At 40.2% G+C, this 25,744-nt stretch overlaps 1 protein-coding gene across 2 annotated transcripts in view; it reads right to left on the bottom strand.

The window, feature by feature from the left end:
• Window positions 1–25,744, bottom strand: part of DLG2 (discs large MAGUK scaffold protein 2) — a 1,615,022-nt gene that overhangs the window by 746,265 nt on the left and 843,013 nt on the right. Inside the window, exon 1 of one of the 2 annotated variants that reach the window (XM_087821627.1) lies at window positions 15,164–15,241. The exons of the other annotated variant lie outside the window; for it this stretch is intronic. Coding sequence (XP_087677753.1) covers window positions 15,164–15,241 — 78 coding nt within the window. Of the gene's footprint in view, window positions 1–15,163; window positions 15,242–25,744 lie in introns of those variants that run through there. 2 annotated transcript variants of the gene reach the window in all.

Here is a 25,744-nt window from a genome sequence, read left to right as displayed (position 1 = left end):
ACATTTGGCCCCTTCTGACCTTTCCAAAGTCACTTCTCCCCATTCCCCTGTGTGACCTCGATGCTCGGGCCATGATGAAGCTGCCGCTGTTTCATGAAAAGGCCATGCTTTTTGAGGAATCTGTGCTTTGCTCAAGCTGTTTTCTCTGCTCAGAATGACCTTTCTCACCCTGTCTATTGGCAAACTCCTTCTCATCCTGTTAGATTCCTCCCAAGCATCATCCCCTCTCTGAGGCCCCCCCGGCGCCATCCTTTCTCTCTACTTCTCCCTGTATGCCTCCAAATCAAGTTCGGTCTACAGTGCTCCTATCATTGCACAACTCCAATGAACATATTTGAATTGACATGCCATATGGTAGTTTTTTCATAGCTCTCTCCTCACTAGCCTGACCTCTTCAGAAAATATGGGGAGGATACTTGGGTAAATTATGTCTATTTTATTTTTATGTTTTTATTGCTAACTGAGAATAAATTAGGAATTCCAATTATGTTTCTTTGAGGGAATAAATTAATTGACTTTTGAACACTTACTGTCTACAACACTGCTATGGTAGTGATTTCCCACTTTATCCCTATTTTACAGATGTAAAAACTGAGCCTCGGAGAGGTTAGTAATTGCACAGGCTGGCAAAAGGCAAAGCTGATTTGAGTGTAGGTCTTTTGGACTCTAAAGCTGCTGCTCCCTCAACCAAGCCACAGTGTTTTCCCAATTAAACTAAAGACTGAGTAACTAAACACAGTTGTATCTCCTTTCACATGTTTTCACATTTTCCTACAAGTAGTTTTCATTATATCAAAATAAAGATCTAGGTTATGATTGAGCTAACATTAGGAAAACAAATATTAGATATATGCAGCCAAATATTTCAGGGCCTCAATTTCTTCATCTGCAGAAAGACTCTATTATATATTACCCATTATAATCTACTATTATTATTTGATTTTAGTATAACAGCTTCTAGTCGTAATAATCTATGACTGTGAGCTGGGTTCTCTGTACTTGATTTTGCCATTTCAATTGCCTAGCTCAGTCTGGGCACATTTATGATGCTCTTTAAAATTTATTTGATCGGCTATTTGCTATTTTAATAGTGTCAATTCTCATTAAAAATTCTTTCACTGAATAAGAGTATAAAGTTGACTATAGGTCTCTCTCTTCAATGCATATTTGATTCTGGTTTAGATTGTGCCATCTAAATTAACAAAGAAAACAATTGGAAACTGACTTTTTATCTTTATAACTAGTTACACACATCCATTTTCACAATTTTATCCTTGGTTGGTGCAGCTTACCCATCACAACAGTTATCACTGTCAAAGTTGTTTTACTTCAGACCCTCCAATTTATAAATGCTAAGGAAGAGTTTAATTAGCTGAAACCTAAATTGTCATTATTAATTTAGTAGTTACATTACAATACCTTGTAAAACATTTATGCTGCAGTAAATGGAGTACCCACTTTCCAATGATCACGTGCCATTGCTAATTTACTACACAGCTAAATATTTAATCACTAATCTTAGCAAAGCTAAAGGTACTCAGCTAAAATTAAATTGCATTACCTGCAACAAAATGCTTAACATCATTACTTTGAATGTTTTAAAGCCTTTTTAATAAGTAATGGAAATTCAGCAATTTGTAAATACTTCTGAAACATTGAACAGGTAGATGGAACTACTGTAAATTAATTAGAAGATTTTTTAGGAAGGTCAAATGTGGAAAATCTGAAAGCTTTTACATTAAGACTATATATACTGCCCTAGATGGTTTTGCTCAGTGGTTAGAGCATCTGTCCACGGACTGAAGGTCCAGGGTTCAATTCTGGCCAAGGGCACATAATCCAGTTGCAGGCTCAATCCCCAGCCCTTGTGTGGGCACATGCCGGAGGCTACTAATCGATGTGTCTCTCTCACATTGACGTTTCTCTCTCTCCCTTTCACTCTCTCTGAAAAGCAATGGAAAAAATATCCTAGGGCTAGGATTAAAAAAAGGCTATCTATACTCACATGGGTATAGAGTTTCTGTTTGGGATAAGTGAACATTGTAAGTGTACTTAATGCCACTAATTGTAAGCTTAACAGTGCTTAAAATGGTAAATTTTATGCTATGTATATTTAATCACAATAAAAACAGACTATATTCAATTTTAATGATTGTTTGCTCCACCCACTACACAGCAATCCTTGAGTACCAAACTGGCCGTGTTCGCCATTACATCACAGCTTCCTAGCTTATTTTAAGTCACCTAACAAATAAATAAATTTACAACTCATTGAGATTTTCTTTCTGCCACTTGCTCGAAGTTAATGTCTAGTTTCTTTTAAGAAGATAGTTTTATTTCATAAAGACAAGCTATTTGCTTAACCAGTGATAAAACTGTATAAATTATAAATAGGTAATATATGGAAAAAGAAGCAATAGACATTCTAGAATATAGAATGGTAATTAGAAATGCAAAAGTAAGCCATCTTCTGGTATTTGAATGTTCTCACATCTCTTGGACATTTCTGTGCTCCCTAAGCGCACAGAAACATAGGGAAGCATCTATAACACTGAGCAACAAATAGTGATGATGGATATTGATTCCCTTCCAAAAGCAGAGCCGGTGCTTTGGGAAGACAGAAGTTCGTTATACTAATTAGAGGCCCTTGCCCAACCTCCTCAGAGGATGTTCTCTTGGGTAGATATCAAGGCAGACTCTCCTGGATAGATGTTTTTCAAATTAATGACTCAGCAGCCTAATGGCAGTAATCCTAGCATCTCTGGTGAAATCAACTGCTTAAATCAGGGCTCCAGATAAGAGTCAGCTTCCAAAAGCACTGCCCAGTAAAGATCAGGTTGTTGTATTGGGGCAGAGTTTCCCTCATCCATCCATGCTGATGTGAAGCACGTGATTATGAAGCAATTCAAAGTAGACCCAGTGTAACTCAAAATTAGCATCAGAATATGAGATGAAAGAACTGGCCATTCATGTGAGAGTTTCCACAGAACTGCACTCACCCAACAATCTCTTTCCTTTAAATGACCCCCCCCCCCACTGTGTTTATGAAAAGCACTTAGATAATGCCTGTTATATCACAAATAATTCCTCACTCAGTCCTCATAACAACTCTGTGAGAGAGGTACTATTATTTTCACTTTATATATGAGGAAACTGAAGCACAGAAAGTTTAAGTAACTTGCTCAAAGTCCCACAGCTAGAAAGTGGCGGAGCTGGGATTTGAACCCAAGAAGCCTGGATTCAGAAATCATGTTCTTAAATACTCCACTTTTCAGTTTCAATACATCATAAAAGAAGTATTAAAAATCAAAAGAGGCCCTGGCCGGGTAGCTCACTTGGTTAGAGTGTCATCCTAATACATCAAGGTTGTGGGTTCGATCCCTGGTCAGGGCATATACAAGAATCAACCAGTGAATGCATAAATAAGTGGAACAACAAACTGATGTTTCTCTCTATCTATCTCTCCCTTTCTCTCTCTAAAAATCAATATATAAATAAAGTTTAAAAATAAGAAAAGTTTCTTTAATTTAAGGTGTTGTTTTTTTCTTAGAAGGGCATTATGCATGTGCACATGAGCTACTGAAGAGCATTACCATACCAGGTGTGCTTTATTCTAATCTTGGAGAGTGGCACTCTGAGAGATATGCCAGGTGGCTTGCAATCAGGTACGATCCCACAGGTCTAGGATGCTAAGATTCAGCAAAGTAGCATAGAGGGCCTGGCAAGGCAGAAGGAAGAAAAGTGTGTGTTATACTGCTAAAGTACATCTAAGAATTTACTTTCATTTTATGTACATGTTTTGTTTGGTTTTTCCTAACCTATCCCTGAACTTTCCCAGCACAGGAACCATGGTTTGATCATTCCTGCACCCTGCATAGATTTCAGAATAGTATTGTTAGTAGTTGTGCACAAGTAAGTCTTTGTTCAATGCCAAGGGCTAAATAATTATGGAATTGTTGATAGACTTAAAAGGCCACAGATAACTCATTTGCTTGAAGTTTATTTTCCCAGAGCCAGAGTGTAGTTAACCTGAAACATGGAAAAAATATGACTTTGAAACTGTACAGGACAATCATATAGGTGAATTTTAAGAAACTACAAGACCAAAAGCATATATTAATCTGAAATGTGTTTATAAATTTTTTTTTATAAAAGGCATAGTGTAGTTATAACTGCCAACAAGCACCACTTCATTCTGCCTCACTTCATCCAGTTTTTCTCAAAATACTGAAGAAATTACCGATACTGAAAGAAATTCTTACTTGTGTATCACATAAAACATTTCCATAAAGCACTTGAATATTCTAGAGACATGAAAGGGGGAAAAACAATTTTAATAAAACAATGGATCATATTTGAATTAAATGTGATGTTCAAAATGTTACACCTGGGGAGTTAACAGACAGTTATATGCTAAGAGAAGAAAATGTCCTATAACGTCCCAAACCCTCCATAAATTACATCTGAGAACATTAAAAATGGTGATAGCAATGAAAAGGATTGCTTACGGAATGAAACAGAAACAAACAGATTAGTGAAGATATTTGCCTCTAAAAATCTCAAAAGTGTGCGTCCTAGAGTAGAAGTAATAAAGATGGTTATTTCTAAGAAATAGATCCAAAGTGGCTCCATTCAATTCACAGCAGGAACGTTCAAAGTAGCAATTAATGCAACCACTGGTGTGGAATTGTTTTCCCAGTGTCATCCTGTTGGGTGATTTTTGTTGTTGCTGTTTTTTTTTAATTGTTGACAGTATTACAGATGTCCCCCATTTCCACCGTCCCTTCACCCACTTCCATCCAGCCCTCTGCCCCACCCCAGGCCTTTCCCATACTACTCTCTGTGTCCATGGGTGATGCATATATGTATATATGTTCTTTGGTTGATCTCTTTTGTTTTGTTTTTAATGGAAGCAGGGCTCAGAAGTCATGGTGAATTTGTATCAATTATTTACTGAAAATATTATCATAGGTTTTTAATACCACCATTCAAAATATGAATATAGCCAATAATACTTTTTGTGAAATAGAAGGAACTTGTCAGCTGCTGCTCATCTCAGACAGCAAGAGTAGTGCTTGCAGCAACTTGAGATTCGATCATGGGAAATAAATGCAAGGACATCCATCTCAATGGTGTGTGGAGCCACTAAGGTTCCTGCCAGGATGGATTGACTGGTATTTGAAAGATCTGAGTTCAAATCCCCTAAGTCTGGCTGCCAACAATTGACACTGGGCAAGAAACTTCCCAAACCTCATGTTTGCTCATCTTGAAAGGTGTGGAAAATAATGCCACGCTGTGGTTAAGAATATGGGCTCATTTCCCGGTTGCCTGGGTTCAAATCCTGGCTTTAGAACATGCTAATTGTGTGTGTCTCTGGGCACATTAATTGCTCTTTCTATGCCTTGCCCGTAAAAATGTGAATATTATTTATCCCATAGGATCATTGTGAAGATTAGCTGAATTAGCACAAGTAAAAGTCTTAGAATAGTGACTTGCCCATAGTAAGGACTTAATAAGTTCCTCTTATCATTTATGAAAGGAAGGCTCTTTTTGGTTCTAAAATTGAATGTAACGTTGCATGGAGCTGTTCTTCTCCCCCCCCCCTTTTTTTTCCCCCTAGGACCTAAATAAAGCTACAAAGGTGATGTGAGCATTCCCCAGGTGGGAGATAAACGCCTTGAGTCACTCAGCACAAAGCACTTCACTTCAAACGGGACCTAATGTGCCTTGACTGACGTTCCCCAAATGTAGAGAATCACTCTCTCGTAAAAATCGCACAGTGTGTTTGAGAGAGGTGAGGTGTGGGAAAGGTGGTGGATTCAGGCTGGAGGACTTTTCATAAGATGACCTAAGATTTATTTATTTTAAAGGAAATCGAAACCTAGCATTCCTTCAAAGTCAGCAAAGGGACAATTTTAACTTAAGATCTCCTCAGTAATTTTTTCTTTTCTAACCAGAGGCAGAGATAAACTTGCACAACTCCTCTCTCTGTAAGACCAGAATGGCAGGGCAAGTCCATTTTGAAGCCCAAGGGAGTAGTAGAGCAAGAAGAATCATTAATGAAGAAGTTTGCAAAAGTTGCTTAGCATCCTTTCTGGAACTATGCAGAGTACAAAAGGAGTGGGAGGGAGGGAGGAGTGAAGAAGGGAGGGAGGAAGGGAGGAAATGTTTTGTTTTACAATGGACCAGATAAGGTACCTGCAGCTTTTAATTGGATCCAAAATATTCAGGGATGGTTCTCACCATTTTTAATATATGAGAACATGAATAATTGGGGAGATACAGTTATTTGCTCAAAGTCATCCAACCAATTGGACTCAATATCATCCATCCAAGATACTGAGTCCAATTTAAACTCTAGTCTATAGTCTTCCATTGCTCGTGGGTGTGCCAACAAGGGGATTTTCAGAATGTAAGCAGGAAAGGGGTCAATGAAGGTGACAAAGAACTTATCCAAGGAGCTTAGAAAACAAAGGAAAATAAGTCCTAGGTCAAAATGATGTTCAGAAAAGGAGAAATAAAAATATTTTTCTTATTCTCTCAAACCTTTCCAAGTACGACCACCCTCCTCTAACTCCCCTAACTCCAAAAACAACCTCTTCCTCGCCCACAGCTCGTCGGTGTTCAGCCGGTGCTAGGCAGTCACCGCAGTTTCTCCTGTTAAATGAAGCAGGGTGATGCTGCTGGGGGAGTGAAGACCATGGACACAGGCTTCCCGCCTCGGACAGTGTTCATTTCATCAAAGCAGCTGTAAATCTTGTAAAAGTCAGAGGCGCTCCTCATAGCACAGACTCCCCCACAGTCAATACGGAGCAACTATGGAGTGGAAGGTATGCAAAGCAAACCAATTCTGTTTATAAATCAGAGTGACCTAGGGTAACAAATAGACGTGGAAGGGAAGAATAGTATTTTTTGAGTTTCATTTCATTTTCTTATTTTATCAAGTTTGCTGAGTGAATAGTTAGCATTCACCCCTCTCTGGATTAGGCCACCGACTATGAAGACAAGCAGCATGATCCTCCAAAAACAGCTCACTCCTTCCCTTCACCTTTTACTTCCCTCTTTTCTTCTTATATTACCGATTTTATTATTATTATTATTATTTTTAAATATATCTTTATTGATTTCAGAGAGAGGCAAGGAGAGGGAGAGAGAGAGAAACATCAATGATGAGAGAGTCATTGATCGGCTGCCTCCTGCACACCCCCGACTGGGGATGGAGCCCGCAACCCGGGCATGTGCCCTGACTGGGAATCGAACCCCGATCGCCTGGATCCTAGGTCGACGCTCAACCACTGAGCCACGCCCGGCCAGGCTGTATTACCAATTTTAATAACCCCTCTTCACATGGCTGAGAGAAAGCAGAGCTCTCTCCCTTATAAGGCCCCCAATCTTATCAAATTAGAAACTCACCCCTGTGATATCTTTTAACCTTAGTATCTCCTAAATGGCCTGTTTCCATATCTCCACATACAGTTGGGGGCTAGGGCTCCAATACATGAATGTCGGTGGCGGGGGGGGGCAAAATTTAGTCCACAGGAGATGGGCTGAGGATTCTATACTTAACTAGAACTTTCAGGTGAAGGCTTAAGAAATAAACACTCATGCACAAGCCTAAGCGTGTTATCGTTTGGCATATAGTACAGGACAGCAGGAAAATGTTACAGTTTGATGTGTTATCATGGTGGCTGAAGAGCACTCTGGCAGTCTGATGGCTGCTGTTTGTTTCACTTCATTGTTAGTGCCGTGGAGAGGGGGAAGAATGAGAACCGGAGCTTCCAACTCCACTGCTAGAAAATGCCTCCTAGCCCCTCTTTCTTCAAAGGAAAAGGGCAGTGAAGAAAGAAAAGCCCTGAATGTCTCTTATCCTGCTCCCAATCTGAAAGTAGATGGATTCGCCACTATATTCTTCTTACTAATGCTTAAAGACATTCCAGGCCTTTTGTATACATTCGTTTGACATAAATGTTCTCAGATTTTCTTAGTTCTGAGCATTGTGCTCGGTGCCAAGAACACAAGGATGACAGAGATCAAATCTTTCCGCAGTCTTGTAGTGAAACAGAACTGGAATCAGAGACTGTTAAAACAGAAGGATTTTGACTGCATATGAAGAACTCAGGCCCAGAGAGATTAGGAGATTTAGCCAAGGTGGCAGGCTTGTTGCAACAAACAGAGCCAGTTAACACATAGGCCCACAGACCCCTGCTCCAGTCTTTATTCCTACACGGCTCAGAGTCCTCCATCCAAGTCAGTCATTCAACCTGGATTTATTTAGGGCTTGCTATGTGCTGACTGAATGGGACAGAATTCAGAGGGATTTGAAAATTTAATTGACAATTTAATAATTTATTTAAAGAAATAAGACTACCTCTGATGGAATTCTTAGCAAATATTACAAGGTCTTATCTCAAGTGAGGTGGTTTCTCAATTAAACCCGTAAATATAATACATGTGGAAATGAGGTGTGTACATTATCTGATTATCAAATTTATCTTTACAAAGAACATCATGGTTGAGCTAATCTTGCTGGATGGAAGAGTTTCCCTTTCCATCTTTATCACTCAATATACTACCATAGAATAAAATGCCAAGTAAAGGAAGACTCTTCTACAGGTATACTGAAGATAAAAAAAAAATCGTTTTGCAACTAAAGTTCTATAAACTGGACTGAAAGTAGATTACCTGGACATCTGATTCCTGGAGGATCCCCAAAGAGAAATAGGGTCTTATTTCCAGCCACACCATTACTCAACAGAGATGAGGACAGTCAGATGAAGAAATGGCTGTTGTGTTGGTCTGTTTTCTACATCACTAGCTCACCCAACCCATGAAAAGTTTAAGAGCACATGGTCTGAGTGGTTAGGGTGACAGTCTCTGGATTTGGCCAGAACTGTCTCTGAATGCTGGCTCTATGACTTATGCAAATTCCGTCAGATCTTATACCTCAGTTTTTTCATCTATAAAATGAGGTCTAATGACAGATTAACTTAGAAGTTTGTAGTGAGGATTAAAGGAAATGATACATGTAAAGTGCATGCCATAGAGCTTAAGTAAACTTCTCAATAAATAAGCATTACTATTACTAACAACTCTACAGTGGTTTTGTGAACTGCTGTCTTCCTCTCCAGCTTGCTCCCCCCCCCCCCCCTTTATTTTGGCCATTTCTCTGATCCTGTCCTCTCCCTCCGTCTCTCTCCCTGTCCTGCTAACAGCTGTGCCTTGTTCTCTGCCAGGGTGGACAGCAGGATGGGAACCTCAGAACAGGTGCTACTTACTGTCCATTTTGCTGTGTGATTCACCTGCCAAGTGACAGGGAAGAACTGCAGGGCTGCATGCAGTGTGGACAAACACCTGTCCTCTGTGTCACCACAGCTAGACAGACACTGGCGCTGAGTCATGCTGCTGCTCACGACCAACGAGCTCTTAGAGACTCAGACGGCTCTGAGAAAGGAACCTGAGAGCACACTCTCTCCATCCCTCTACACGGTCAGGCTACTCTTCACTAAGCCACGAGGCAAGAAGAGACAAAGGAAAAGTCCGTCACTCACTGAGGAGTGAAGAGTCTTTAACATCAAGATGTTTCTTCGTAGCCCTAAGCTGAATTTCAGATTTCACATTTAAATTCACTTTTTAAATTTATCTTTCATAGAGAAAAGCAAACTTGATATCAAACTCATTGTAAACATACATCACGCATATGGTATAATATACAGTACATCGTATTAAATAATATAGAGTACTCTGTATGTACGTGTGAGTATACAAGCATATACACCAGAGTATTTATTATTTATTGGTTAAGAGTTCTAGAGTCAGACATGGTGTCTAATCCCAGGTACCTACTGTTGGTGTGTTTTTGCCCTAAAAACTGATCATAATAGTCTCACTAGAACCTTGTATTAGCACAGTTCTTGGTTCATAGAAAGAATTCAATGAAAGTTAATTATTGTTGTTGCTGTTCAGACACATAAATAGATAGTGAGAGGCCAGTAGGCTTCATAAACTCCCTCTTCTGCAATCTAAATGGCTCCTGATTATTGCTTTTAATCTGATTCTTCTATAACTTTCAATTTCATTTTCCATTAATTTACTTTTGTAAGTCTAGAATAGGTCATATAATGCCAGTTGAGTCTGATCAGCACAGGATAAATGTGTGATATATTTTAGGATTATCTCTATATTCCCCTATACCAACTAATAAATTGATTTGCACAGGGATAAAAATAATTTGATAGCAAGTGTGTAACTTTTAAACCCTTTATTTATTTATATTAACTCATTTTATCTTTAAAATAAACCCATTCATTATTCATTCTTTCAACTATGTCATACTTCATTGACTCTAAAAATATACTTTTTTCACATTTTAACATCTCTAAAATCAAGATGTGTCTTGCAAATGATGACATATTATAGTTCTATTGAGAATCTTTTTTTCCTTAGTAATACATGAAAATAATGGTGCATCTTGTAACCGATGACAACCTAGAGTCAATGAAATAAGGTATGAGAGAAAACCATGTTTCAGGAAGTCTTTTAGGTCCAAGTGAGCAAGACTGAACAGTCCTTTTTTCAGAGAAGCCATCCTAACTAGGAATACAGAGAAACAGAAGATGATTTCAACATATGTACAACTGCGATGGGAGCCAATGGAGACTGATCCTGGGCTTGTAGGGCAGGGGCCAGGGCAGGTTTCCTAGTGACAGTGATGTTACCTAAATTTAGAGTGCAATTAGTAAGTGGTAAAACTAGCCTGAGGTTTGACTGTCAGCCAAACAGGATAAGCAAAATCCTAAAAGCTGAAAAAAGCATGGCATGTTCAAGGATTTGAAAGTAGTTCGGAATGGATTTAAAGTATCCATGGAAGAAGGACAAGGTGTGAGGGCAGAGAGGAAAGCAGAGGCCATATCTTGATGGGTCTTGCAGACCATGTTGAACTGCATCCTAAGGACTTTGGAGTTCTACATAGAGGTGTTAAATCCATTTGACGAAGAAGAAGAACTGAGACCTAGAGTAGCCAAATGATTGGCTTTAGCCTGGATAGCCAAGAGCAGGACTGATTTAATTCCCTTCCTCTAAGACTTCACCTGAAGTCAGATGTACTTTATGTTATATCAGGATTACCCAGGACATCATTCTCTCACTGGCTATACTGCCAGCAAATGCATTACTAAATTGTCCTTCACTCTAGTTTACGTTAAATTAATATGTTTGGTTCAGATGGGAGGAGGGTAGAACCAATGTGTTGGTTCTCAAAAAATTTTTTAAGGTGCATGTAGCCTAATGTCAAGGTAGTTGGGTTCAGTTACATCACTCATAGGTTATCTATCACTGCCAAGTTCATCCACAGTTGTGTTATTAGATGTTGGATATCGATGCCAGTTTTTTAAAAATGTATCATACATTCACTTTTCATGATGCATGCTTAAAAGATAAATAAAAATAAGAGAATAAATACAAAAAACAAATGAAAGAAGCAACGCTGATGGAAAAGGGGGGGTTCACAATATCTTTATGCTCTTGCCACCAGAAATTGCATTTCAATTTATCTTAAGCCTTTTTCAGATGCTCTTTTAGAGTAATACAATCTTGAGATTGACTAAATGACGCAATTTTAGTTGAACTGTGACATAAAAGCATAATAGGAAGATGCTAACTTTTGAATTAATTACACAGGGTCAAATAAAAAAGAAAGAAAAATAATTTGAATGAAGATGTTCTAGTCCAGCCAGGCAATCTTGACTCATATGATCACATTTAAAATAATTATGTTCATAGGCCTTGTTGGTAGGCAAACTGTCTTTTTAATGGAAGAATAACAAAGAGCCTTTTGCTTTTCTGTTTTAGAAAAAGGACAATGTGAATCACCTAATATCTTTGACTCACGCAAAAAGGGAGCAAGTGCATCTACAATTGACAAGCACTGAGGTCCTTTTTGATCAGAGACATCTTTATTTTCCACAAGATAAACAATGAATACAAATGCCAATGCTTAGGTCATGATGATATGACAATTATCAGCTATTTAAAAAAAATAATAGGTGCCAAGATGATAGCTTTCTACACTAATCCAAAGGAAAAGGCCAACGAGTGCAGTCTTTAATAAAAGGACAGACAACTGTCTATTCAAGATAGTTTAGACACAGTCTTATCTGAAATAAGGGGGTTGAGTTACAGGATCAGTAACTTTGATTTTGTAAACCTCATGACTTTGGACTTTTATTATCAAAAGAGGGGGACAAGATAAGAAGGAATGATGAACCTTGTTAACACAAGACCAGTGAATGATAGGGGGAGAGAAGAGAGCCCTAGAGACTTAAGGAGTCATTTTCAGAATGGGTTCAAATCCCAACACTGATACTTCAAATTCTGTGACCTTGAACTAGCTACTCTTCTCTCTGGGACTTAAGAAAAAAATTTCTACGTCATAGAATTGCAGTGAAGATTAAATAAAACTCTATGCATAAAGCAAGTGATGCATAATGTGTGTGAATAGGGACTACTGTTAATATTATTTTTGTGACTATTATCACACCCCATGCTTCTATTTAATTCTGTTGGCATTAGATGAAGTAAACAGTAGACCAGGCAACCATGAATAAGGCACACTGCATGTTTAGAGATGGCATTTAGGTTTTCACATTCCCAATTAGCTTTTCAATTAACCCCAGCCTTGAGGAATATACTTCCCAGACCCTATCTGAATGCTAAAATAGAACTGATGGACCATTATGGGTGCAGGTTGTTTTATTAGCATAGGAGGAAATAAACTATGCTACCTATTGCAAAAGGAAGCCGAAATTTACAGAGGGTACTGAAACAAAATCACAATCACTGACTAGGATGCAGATTTATACCCCCCCAGAGCTAAAATATACTCTGACTCTGTCACCAGTTCTTTCACATTTAAGTGCACTAGTCATTTTCTAAATAAAACTCAATAATAATCTTATTTTATTCATCTTTCTTCATTTTACAATAAAGATGACAACCTATAGCCAACACTTTGCATCTCCCTCCATGTTTGCAATTGTATGATCTCTGATGTTATAGTAACACTTTATATACATTTTCTGAGCTTGCAGTTTCAGTTCTTAACTGTCTTCTCAGTTAAAGTGCATTACTAAGCTCCTTGTACAAACAGCAATCCACAATAGTTGGCTCAAATAAGCCATGCAATAAAATTAGGTACACAGGATAAATCAACTATTTCCATTCACAAAGCATCAACTGAGGGCCTTCATCATTTAAGGCAGCACACCTTTTAATTTATTTCAAGAATCTGAATACACATTTCATGAGGAAAAAACACACACCCCTTTTCTTGTTAGTTGTCATCACCTGGTATTCAAAATTAACTCCTTGAACTCCCCTGGCAAGGACAAGGGCATTAGAAATAATACATTTTCATTTGGTCTTTATCAATCGAGAGAGCAAAACTTCAGTTCTCTAGTGTTGATTTCCATACTAAGATAAAGAATTTTAAACCCCGAACCCCACATTTGGTCTCTTCTTTTCTACTCATTAGCCGACGCAGAAATGAAAGGGAGGTATCACAGTCCCCCTCCTAGCTCCCTCCCACACTTAAGAAATAGAAGCCTGTGTTACTTCATTAGATCTACGTTCTTTCACGTTCTATACTCTGAATTTTATAGAGCTCCCATTTTCCACATTCAGGCCCCAGCCTGAATTCGGTGTCACTGGGACATTCAACTTTTCTTTGCATACTAATTTGGCATAAGGCATTATCTCTCCCTGTGGCTTCCAGAGCCATTTGTGGTCCCTGACAGTCCTCTCATCCATACAACCTACAATTTTCATAGGAAGAAGGCACTTTTTCAGAATATTTGTTCCAATAAAAAATCTATTTACGAGTCTCTTCCCTTAAAAATTACTTGAGAAGCAAAAAACAAAACAACCCCCCCAAACCCAATTGTTCAATATAAAGGGTGCTAGTACATGACAGTTGGGTTTGCAGTCTTTTTGCCTGTGATACAGAACAGAGAAGGGATCAGTTCTACCCACCCCTGCCTCCCACTCCCCCATCAAATGCCTCTAAATAACGAGTTTGCCATCATTCTACAATCTTCGGATCTGGACATTCTAAAAGGCCACCACCTTTAGGTCAGAGCTCCGATAGTGTTTTCTCTTTTCACACCGCAAACAATTGTATCTTAGTGTATCACTGGATTCTTGGTTATGTTATCAACGTTCCTACTCTGAAGAAAGAAATAGCAAGTTAAAGTGAAGGAAGCCTCCCAGTCGAGAGGGAGGATTGTGCCCCAGGCCAGAAAAAGCCATCCCTGGATCAGACAGAAAGAACACGGGACCAAAGGTTACATCCTTGGAGTCATCTGAAAAAATCTCCATCTTCCCAAATTTTGTTACCTTTGGAAATTTCCCCCAAACCTATCACATTGGACACAGATTACCTAAATGAGACAGTTTGACCAGTGCTCCAAAACCATAGGACACATCAGAGATTTGAGCTTATAATGCACCTTCGGAGCTACAGGCTATTTTAATTTCTTAGGGCATGATAACTAATGGGGTAAATCTACACAGAGGTTTTCTTGAAACAATTAGTCCTGCTGAACAAAAGACATCCAAAGCCATTCTTTAAATGGCCATGACTATCTGACTAGGAATACAATTCTTGCTCATTGTATGCACTTTCTAAATGGCTTTGTTGATTTGAAAAAAATACCAAGCACCCCTGTGGAATCTGGTCGATGTCCCTTAGAGCCCCCAGATATGTGCTCCTAGGACACGGACCGGGAGGCAAGTACGGGAGGCACACTCGGGGATTTATCAGGCCCCCTTCAGAAGCCAGGACTGTAGTCATGAAGATAACGCAGTCAGTCCAGCAACAAGTTTGCTAGAGAGCTCCCGGGGCAGCGCACGCCTCAGCCGCGCACTGCCTCCGCCCAGGGCCACCGAAGCTGAACCGAGCCCCTGCGGAGACCCTCTCCCCACTGACGATGCCACCAAACCCTAGGAGTAGCCACGGGTGCTCCTTGGCCCCTAGCGCCCCCTCCAAGGCAGCGGGGCTCCGGGGTCAGCCGTCCCTGCGCGGCAGGGGCTCCTGCCCAAGCCCACGAGGGCTGCGCCCGGAGCGCGCGGCCGGCAACCCCCGGCGCCCTCCACCCCGCTCCGCGCCTACCTTCTCGGACCTCGCCTTCCTGGCGTTGTGCACGAACCTGCGCCCCAGCTTCTTGGCGTACCAGATGGAGGCGAACATAGCGAGGCCGGCGGCAAGCGCGGGAGGCTGCGCCAGTCCCGCCGGGGCTGGGCGGCGAGCGCGGCCGGGCGTCACTCGCGGGCTGCGGCCGCCTCGGTGCCTCTCATGCTGGTGAGCGGGGGGGAGGAGGGGGGTCCCCTCGGCCCGCCCGCAGGTAGGTCCGCGTCCTGCCGGCAGGGGGTCCGCGCGAGGCGGCGCCGCCTCCACGCCCGCGAAGTCCCCGCCCGCGGCTCCGGGGCGCCGTCCCCCCCGCACCCCAAGTGTGTCTGCAGGACGGGGCGCCGCCCCCCGCTCGGGCTCGGGCTCGGGCTCGGGCTCGGCTTCCCTCTGTCCCGACGGCGCGTGCTGGGGCCGCGGCCGCGGAAACCAGCCGCGCAGCCAGCCGCCAGGTGGAGCGGCCAATGCGGGCGCCGCGGGCGCGGGGGCAGGGCCGGAGCCGCCGCGCACGCACAGGTGTCCCCGGAGCCCAGCCTGCTGCGGGCCTCAGAGCGCCGGGCTGCGGGGGTGGCGGGAAGGGGAGGGGTCCTCCCCCGACCCCCCCCAAGTCCACTTGGCCCCAGGAAAGTCTGCTCTGCCCATAAGCCAGCCTTACCCACCGCTTGCAAGGGTCACACTTTATTTTTTGGAAACCGTCCCTGGCAGGACAGAGCGAGCCGGATGAGTGTGCTCTCCAGGGCCTGGGGAAAGGTCTCGAAGTTTTCAAACTCATTTGGTTCCACCTCTGAGCCAACTGGGGCCTCTTTTATGGACACAGGTTTTCAGCACAGGGACTAAGGAATGGGGAGGCGCTGCAGTTTACCTTTAAACTAAAATAAGGCAATCTACACTTTCTTTTTTTAAAATATATCTTTATTGATTTCAGAGAGGAAGGGAGAGGGAGAGAGAGAGAGATAGAAACATCAATGATGAGAGTCATTGATCGGCTGCCTCCTGCACGCCTCTGACTGGGGATGAGCCCACAACCCCAGCATGTGCCCTGACCGAGAATCGAACCCCTATCTCCTGGATGCTAGGTCGGTGCTCGACTGCTGAGCCATGCTGGCCAGGCACCTACTCTTTTTTTTACAGCCCTTTCCTCCTCTTGCAGTGATGGCCAGTGTTACATGGAGAACCGCAATTTCACTTTTGGGAAGGTAAATTTATGATTTATGGCAGCTCCTAAACTGTGCTCCTTTGAAGAATTTTCATGTTTGATACTACCACTAGGTGCTTTCCATTTCAATGATCGTATTAGGGTTTCGACTGTGAGCCATTTAAAAGGTAAAGTCAAGTTTAAGGGATATGTGTTTTGTCCAATGAGAGAGCATTTAAGCCTTTACCCAGAATACTAGAGAAAAAAAAGTAACTGGAAAAATCTACCTTCCAGTGACATACAAACAAGACTCAATTCAGTAAATGTTTTCCAGCTGATCTGACAGACGTGTCCAAAGAATGTCAACACACTTACAAATAATTGGAATAGAACCCCCTTCTCTCACTATACATCCCTTGAGGTTTAGGCACAAAGAGGTTGAGTCTTCCGTCAACAGAATGCTGTTTGATAAGATATATTGGATATCTTTCTTGGCAATTGGATAGTAGGCAGCATGGGATAGGATAATGGTAGCCATATATGCATGTCCCTGTTCATCACTAAGATAACCCTGGTGCCCAGAAAAATGCTTAGCACAATGCATTCGATGTACGCTTGTTGAATGAAAGAATGATCTGGGTTATAACTCTGGCCCTGCTCCTAACTTGATTCCTTGTTCTGAGTTTAATTTGCCAAATCTGTAGATTAAGAGAATTGGGCAGATTATTTTTAAGGCCCCCCTGCCCTGTGAGTCTATAATTCTGATTATGCCTCTTCATAAGTATTGCACAGAATTGTCTGGTGCTCCCCAGGGGCACAGACTCTGGTAAAATGACTCAGTGTTCTGAAAATCCAACAGTGGCACCCTGGGGGCACCCCAGGTCCTTCTACTTTATGCATCATGCTTAGAGGCCACCTAGGGTTTGGTCTGGCCATCAGCTGTTTCTGTTGCTCTGTGCTTTCACTTCTACAAACTCCACTTTCCTTTCCTTTCCTTTTGACACTCTTAGACAACCTCTGTGCAAAGTCCTCCACATCACACCCTATACTCTATGGAGGAAAAGTGCCACAGAAATCCAACAAATAAATAAATGATAATTCCTGCTTAGTTTTCAAAGAGCCACTCAGCAGGAACACAACTTACCCTAATATTGTCATGATGCTCAAGGCATTCATTATTTCTGAATAAAAGTTTGTCTAAGCCACGTTGTAGTTGAAAGACTATTTAGTTAACAGAATAAAGTAGATGAAACGGAGACGGGGAGAAATTCTCCCTAAATTAATGAGTAAAAATAAATTCTGTTTTTAACATTTTAAAATGGAATCGGACAAGAAAGAGGTGAGAAAAAAAAATGCTGAGCTTTTAAACCACTGATATTAAAGGGGGAAATCAAAGAATGTTAATTTACTCTGATGGAGCTGCCAGATCATAAAATAATTTTTGCCCTTTCTTCATAAGTTAAGATTTCCTAGGTCACTAAAACTGGGGCTTGGAGAACTCTTTGATGTTTGAGCGTTTTGCTGGTTGGTTTTACTTTTATATTGAAACTTTAATGACCTTTTTCAGACACCTGACCCAGAGCCTTTATAAACTTTTACAGGATGGAGTTCTGAAGAAAAGAAATTGGCCTGCCAGCTAAGATTAACTTAAAAATAGCGATAATAACTACTGTTCCTAGCATAGGCAGGTGGAGATAGAAAAGGCCTTGTGGCGTAGGAGATCTGTAGTCAGGGTCCATGTTTATGTTCTGCAAATGCTTACCACAATGTAGATATTCAAAATCTATTTGCTGAATGTGTCTATGACAAAGGGAAAGCCACAAACTTTACAGACTAGAAGAATCCCTAGAAGCGTACCCACAAATTTTCAGCTGTAAAAGTCTCTTGAAAGATGGGTGCCATTGAATGAAACGATGCCGTTGCCGAAGTTATACAACCCCTTTCCCCGGGTTTCTGCATGGATGTGCCTGCTACAAAGAGGGTCGCAGTCGCCTATCGTAAATCCTAATGGTCTCTAACCATCGCTCTCCTGATTGAGATAAACAACTTCTGCAGTTATGCTGCATAAGAAAAACCAGTTTTTCAGATGCTTTCCATCTGTATATCATCACTACCTGGACAGACCGTTTCCTTTGTAATTCCATTTTTAATACCTCTCACATGACAGGAGCCCAGCAGTACAGCTGAGTTTGAGATGCAACATTAATCCTTTTAAGCAGCTTTGGGTTCATGCCTCAGCACACACACTGTGTGAGCCTCCTCTGAATTCTCGAGATAAATGCAATGTTTAAATCAAGCTACTAAGTATGATACAACTACGCATCCTGCCTACCCCACGAATGACTTTCTTTTAAAAATCATCTAGGTATGTCATAGATAATTATATAAACAGACTAAACATTAAATCCTGGAAACTAATATCTGCTATCTTGAAAAGCTTTCTAGGCTAGGGGTTTAATATACACTAAAGAAAATGCATGTTTGAGACATAAATAAGCTAATGTACAAAACTAGTAAACATTCAAATAGTTGTTTGATTTGTTTGCATATCTGATACGCATACCTGATAGTCCTTTGGTTAACATCTGATATTAGTCTATTATTAAACAGCAGGTGTCGGATATACAGTAGAGCACATAGAATTTATTACTAAAAAATATAAACATAATATTTAACTTCAATTCACAGAAATACTAAGATATTGCTGTAGAGAGTAGTGGGAAAGGGAGATAAGAAAACACATTTTGCTCTATACTTTTCGCTCCATGTATTATTTGAGTCTTCTACAACTTGAATATATTCATGATATTGCTTGTATGATTGAAAAGGTAAGCAGCAGTACTTCTCCGCAAATATGTGCTGGTTTTTTACTTTATGTCAAACACTGGGAACCCCCAAATAAATAAGATACAATCTCTCCTATATAGTTGCGGGTTCAGTTGTATAAAGAAATACATTTTAATGCAGAATGGCATTATAACAGATACATGAAAATTATGTGGGGGCTCGGGAAAAAAAGACACTATTTTTTCATTTCTATAGTCTATAAGTCTAATAATAAATATTATCTATAAGAAGTGCAATAATTAGTGTGAATGTATATAAAAAGCAAAAGAATAGCTAAATCTCTCTGCATGTTTTTTCTGCATGGGTGATAGAAAAATGGTCAGTATAACTTTACGTGTATACATTAAAATCAATGTATGCAAACTGACCCATTTGCAGACAGATCTATTTCTACCCCAAAGAGTCAACCAGTTATGGACGAGTGTGAACAAAATGTTTGAGTCACTACAAATATAACCCCATGACTCTATAATAGGTTAAACCTACCTCTTCTTTTCTGCTCTCAAAATCAAAACTAATTGATGTTTGACTATCTCACATGTCCTTTCTTTTAAATGTTTAATCATGATATCCTTAGGCATCCAAAGATGTGAGAAAGTTCTATAGCACTTACCACCCACATAACTTCCATCCAGATTCAATAAATGTTGACATTTTGCCAGATTCAATTCAGATTAATTTTAAAGAAATAAACTCTTCATAATATAGTCAAAGTCCCTTCACCTCACCCCACCTCAAATTTGTCTCAAAATAATGTTCAATAAACATTCTTGTACCTCTCTTTCAGCAAGTACGGCATTAGAGTAGCTACTTCAAAATGTAATTGTCTACCCCTGGCCGGTGTGGCTCAGTTGATTGGGTTCCATTCCCAGCCAAGACACATACCGGTTTGCTGGCTTGGTTTGTGGGGCTCCATCCCTGGTAGGGAGCATGCAGGAGGCAACCTATCCGTGTTGTGCTCTCACATTGATTTTTTTCTCTCTCTCTGCCTCTCCCTTCCTCTCTCTCTACAAATCAATAAAAATATTTTTAATGTAATTTACATATCACAGGATGTATCCATCTTGAACTTCTTTAACAAATTTCTCTCCAGTTTACATTATTAGTAGTTTCTAAGAGTCTTACATTCTAGACAACACATAATCAGACTTATTAAATTTTCCCAAACATAATGCATACTATGTAGGTCCTTGGAGTTTTGATGTGCATTTTCTTGATTACTGGTGAGGTTTTGCATCTTTTCCAATGTTTACAGGCTATTTTAACTTCCTTCTGTTCATAACTTTTGCCCATTTAAAAATTAGGTTGGAAGTGTCCTTTGATAGATGACTGGATAAGAAGATGTGGTGCATATACACAATGGAATACTACTCAGCCGTAAAGATGAAATACTGCCATTTGCAACAACATGGATGGGCCTTGAGAGTTTTATGTTAAGCGAAATAAGCCAGTCAGAAAAAGCTAAGAACCATATAATTTCACTCATATGTGGACTATGAAACTGAAACCCACAGACACAGAGTGAAGGGAGGTGGGGCTAGTAAAGGGTAAAGGGGGCCAAATACATGGTGATAGAAGATGATTTGACTTTGGGTGGTGGGCACACGATGCAATATACAGATCATGTATCCTGGAAATGGACACTTGGGGCAGCAGTGTCCTAGGAACAGAGGAAAATCGTGGAGTTCACCTGCCACGCAGCCTTCTTCGTCAGTGTGGGGGTGGTGCCGGGGGCCGCCCTGATCACCTGCAAGGCCAGGAGGAGCTCAGTCTTCCAGCAGGGCATGGAGAATAACATCTTAATAGCTGGCCTCTTCAAAGACACGGCCCCTGCTGCCTTCCTTTCCTACTGCCCTGGAATGGGGGTCCCTGAGGATGTGTCTCTCCCGCCTGCCTGCTGGTTCTGCGCCTTGCCTTGCTCTCTCATCTCTGTGTACGACCAAGTCAGCAAACTCACCATCAGGCCAAGCCCTGGAGGCTGCGTGGAGGAGGCCCACGAGGCCCCGGGCCACACCCCACCCCCTTGTGTACTGCGTCCTGGGATCGGAGCCCATCCTGCTAGGAAAGCACCGAGCGTGTGGGGGAAGCAACACGTCTGGGGTGAAGCGTGTAGCTGTAGTTGGGGCGAGGGGAGCACTGCTGGACAAATGCCCATCTGTGGGAATGACAGCGGGGAAGGTTTTATGTGCCTTTCTGTTGTTGTAGAAAAGGAAATCATGGGAAGACCGAAAGAATACATTTTATATCTGGATTTTTACAAATAAAGATGGCTATTATAATGGGGGGGAAATACGATAATATAATCGTATTAACCAATGTCACCCCAATCAGTTTAATTAAGAAAAAATTAAAAATTAAATAAATAGGAGTAAAAATTAGGTTATATTTTTCTTATCGATTTATAAAAATATTTTATATATTCTGGACACTAATTCTGTATTTATTACATACACTAAAAATAGCCGGTCCCAACTTCTGACTTGTCTTTTAGTCATTGTGTGTGATTATACAGAGTACTCACAAAAAGTTAAATGTACTGAAATTTATCAAAATGTTCCTATATGTATGTACATTTCTGTATCTTAAGAATTTTTTCTCTATTCCAAGTTGATAAATATATTATCTTGTATTTTATCCTGAACAATTTAATATTTTTCTTTTTACAGATTTTCAATTAAAAAAATCATGTTGTGAGATAAGAATCTGTTTCCCCCATATCTATGGCAGCTGTTTCCTCCCTCCTCCCCTCCCTTTCTCCCTGCCTCCCTTCTTCCCTCCCTTCCTCCCTCCCTTCCTCCCTTCCTCCCTTCCTTCTTTTTTTCCTTTCTTTCTGCTGGCATATAAAAATGTTATTCCTTTTAATTTCTGACCTGTAATGCCCCTAAGTCATATGTCTAGATCACATGAGTATGTATATAATTGTTCTGTGCTCTTTTGTTTCTGTTCTATTTTTGTTTACCTGTGCCAATGCTACATTTTCCTGATTACTGTGCTTTATAATAAATATTGATATTAGAAGGACTAATTATCCTTTTCATTTGATCTAACTTTTCAAGTAAATTTTTATAAAGTTGTACATGTATGCCCAATAATTTCTGTTTTTATCATTATTATTTCTTTTAATATATCTTTATTGACTTCAGAGAGAGGAAGGGAGAGGGAGAGGGAGAGGGAGAGGGAGAGAGAAACATCAGTGATGAGAGTCATTGATGGGCTGCCTCCTGCACGCCCCCCACTGGGGATCGAGCCCGCAACCCGGGCATGTGCCCTGACCGGGAATCGAACCTCGATCTGGATTATATAGGTCGATGCTTAACTGCTGAGCCACACCGGGCCAGGCTCCTGTTATTATTTTATAGTATTTTTGTACTATGTATTGTACTGTATATCCCACACCAGCTATAATTATATCTTGTAGTAGTTTCATTCCATTCCTCACCAAATCAGTCATTATTATTATCACCATTATTTATTTATTTTTACAATTAAAGATCACTCATAATAACTCCATATGTTATCAGTTTATTTTCTCATCATTATTTTTAGCAGCCTAACCCACCTAAATTTCCTTCTTATCAAAATATGTATTTTAATAGTTATTTCTGCAAAAGTCTGTGATGGTTAAACATACTCAATCTTTTTATATTTTTCCTGAACTGTCTGCAGTCACCTTGGAGTTTGAAGGAGAGCATAAGTAAACAGAGATTTCTAGATTGACAATTATTTTCCCTCAGCCCTTTGAAGATATCTCACACTGTCTTCTGGTATCTATTTTTTATGACAAGATGTCTGCTGTCAATCAAATTGCTACATTGTAAGGAATGTCTCTTTTCTAGGTTAGTTTGAAGTCTTATTAATCTTTGTTTAAGGGCAGTTTCAATACAATATTTTTTCTGAAATTCTGCTTGGAACCCATTGTCATTCTTTAATCTGATGAATTACAAAAAACTCAGTCATTATCTTTTCTAATATTCTTCTTTTTCTCTATTGTCTCCTTTAAAGTCCTGTTATAGTTTTCCTGAACCATTTCAATTTACCTATCTTATTGCTTCATTGTTCTTTTGTTCTTCTGTGTTGTGCTGTTTTCATAGTTACATCCTCAGATCCAATTACTATTTTTATTTTAAGTTTTAATCTGTTTTGCTTATCTACAAAGGATTAATTTTGAATAATTACATATTTTTTCATTTCTAGAGGTTTTCTCTCTCATATATATATGTATATGTGTGTATATATGTATGTATGTATATGTATATTTTAAAACCACCGAGTCTTTTATCATGGTGTGTTATTCTTTTATTAAGATTTTCAGTCCTCCTGCTATTATATTTTTAAATTTAAAACATTTCACTTGTAGTCTTTATCTGACACTCTCATTACCTGATTTTTTGGAAGTCCAGTCCTGTTGATTCCACTCATGGTGGATAGTTTCTGTATGTCGTTGTACATTTTTATTCTAAGATCTTCTTTAGTAAGACCACTTCCTGTGGGAGTCCCGGGGACCTTAGCTGTGCAGCTGTTGTACAGGCTCATTTTGTGCATATGCTAGTTGCCCAGAGGTGTTGCTAGTCCAGAAGCCATTTCATGGTCAATATTTGGTTTAGTGTTATCCCTCCCACACGAAAGGCTTACATTTACATCTTGTTTTCCTTTTCCAGTCATAACAGAGACATGCTTTCTTACTGTTTCCCTGGTATAATAAATGAAGTATTTTAGAAGCCCTTTCATTAAATGAGAAAGCTTTTAATTTTTCAGTTATATGCAGGGATTTCAGTTTAATTTCTCGTCCTAGGGTGATCCTAAGGTCAACTATCTTGCTCTGTCTGAGCATCCAAGCCTCACATTCTTATCCGAAGGGCCTTGTTCAGTCTCATGTGCCCCTGGGATACACAGTCAGCTCAGGAACTCACTGACCAGCCATCATTTTATGCAAACTCGAACACGTCAAAGTGGCATTAACCCAGCAACAAACTGGGGAATTTCATTGGCCTGCACAGGAGGTTTCAGTGTTTGATAAGCATGTCTAACAGTGATACTCGTAAGACATATTATGAAAATGTTTCATGCAAGACGACAATGTGGTGAAGGCCGGGGGTGGTGTGGGGGCGTGGGCTGGATCTAGGATGGCAAAGGTGGGAGAAATTAAGGGACATTTGTAATAGTGTCAACAATAATAAAAATAAAATAAAATAAAAGAGAGATTCCAAGAGGTCACCTAATTAAAATGCTGTTCAAAAGACTCATATAAAAATTACCAAAAGTTAGCAGGAAGATAGACCACCACCACATCTGAGACCCTGGACAAGTGATGCCAAGTGTATAAAATGGGGTAATAATGGAAACCATTGTGCTGATTATGAGCATCAAATGTGATAATACACTTAAACTATTTAGACCTGTACCTGGCATACATTGTGGATGTCATAAACATGGTGTTTTTATTTGTATTCTCCCTCTAATCTCCAGAGATGGCAAAAAGTATAGCAGTTGAGTCAGAAAAGAAATGTGTGCTTACTATTTATTATGAAGAAGCAGAGAACGCTTTCTTTTTTAGGAAAATTTTATTTACTTTTTTAAAAATATATATTTTTATTGATTTCACAAAGGGAGAGGGATAGAAAGATAGAGAGAAACATCAATGATGAGAGAGTCATTGATTGGCTGCCTCCTGCACGCCCCCTGCTGGGGATCGAGCCCATAGCCTGGGCATGTGCCCTGACGGGGAATCAAACTGTGATTTCCCGGATTCTAGGTCAATGCTCAACCTCTGAGACATGCCGGCAGGGCTTATTTACTTTTTAAATTTATCTTTATTGTTGAAAGAATTACAGATATTGCCCTTCCCCCCCTCCCACTGACTCCCCTCCTCCATCCCAACCCTGTCCCCTCCTCAGGGCTTTACTGCACTATTGTTTGTGTCCATGGGTTATGCATATATGCATATAAGTTCTTCTGTCAATCATCCTTACTGTTAGGATGTCTACCTTCTCTTTTCAGTCTTTTCCTCTTTTCTAGTCCATTAGTGAAGATAACCTATATATATATATATCATTCATTAATTTAAAGACTTTTAGCTTCAAACATGACTTTTTTCTGAGGCAAATTAATATTTTCTTAAGCTTTCTGAATATTTTTAATTTTTTGAGAATCTTCTCAGAGCCTCTCTTCATTGTAAAAAAAAAAAAAATCTTTCCAAATAAGGAAAACTAGCCTGGCCAAGTGTGGCTCAGTGGTTGAGCATCGACCTAGGATCCAGGAGATCGGGGTTCGATTCCCGGTCAGGGCACATGCCCGGGTTGCAGGCTCGATCCCCAGTCGGGGGCGTGCAGGAGGCAGCCGATCAATGACTCTCTCATCACTGATGTTTCTATCTCTCTCTCTCCCTCTCCTTTCCTCTCTCTGAAATCAATAAAGATATATTTAAAAATAATAATAATAAGGAAAACTCGAATAGATCCTGAACTTCTAGTAATTCTGGATCCACATGCTGTGATTTGCCCACATTCTTACAATTAAAGTTTGCCACAATTGAGGCTATATGGATTGATAAGGCAATCGCTATCAAAAGGAATGCAGGGCTGAAT

This window comes from Miniopterus natalensis, chromosome 11, assembly GCF_054644295.1.
Source record: "Miniopterus natalensis isolate mMinNat1 chromosome 11, mMinNat1.hap1, whole genome shotgun sequence".
In the NCBI taxonomy this organism is placed as follows: domain Eukaryota; kingdom Metazoa; phylum Chordata; class Mammalia; order Chiroptera; family Miniopteridae; genus Miniopterus; species Miniopterus natalensis.
This window is presented reverse-complemented; position numbering and strand designations above follow the sequence as displayed.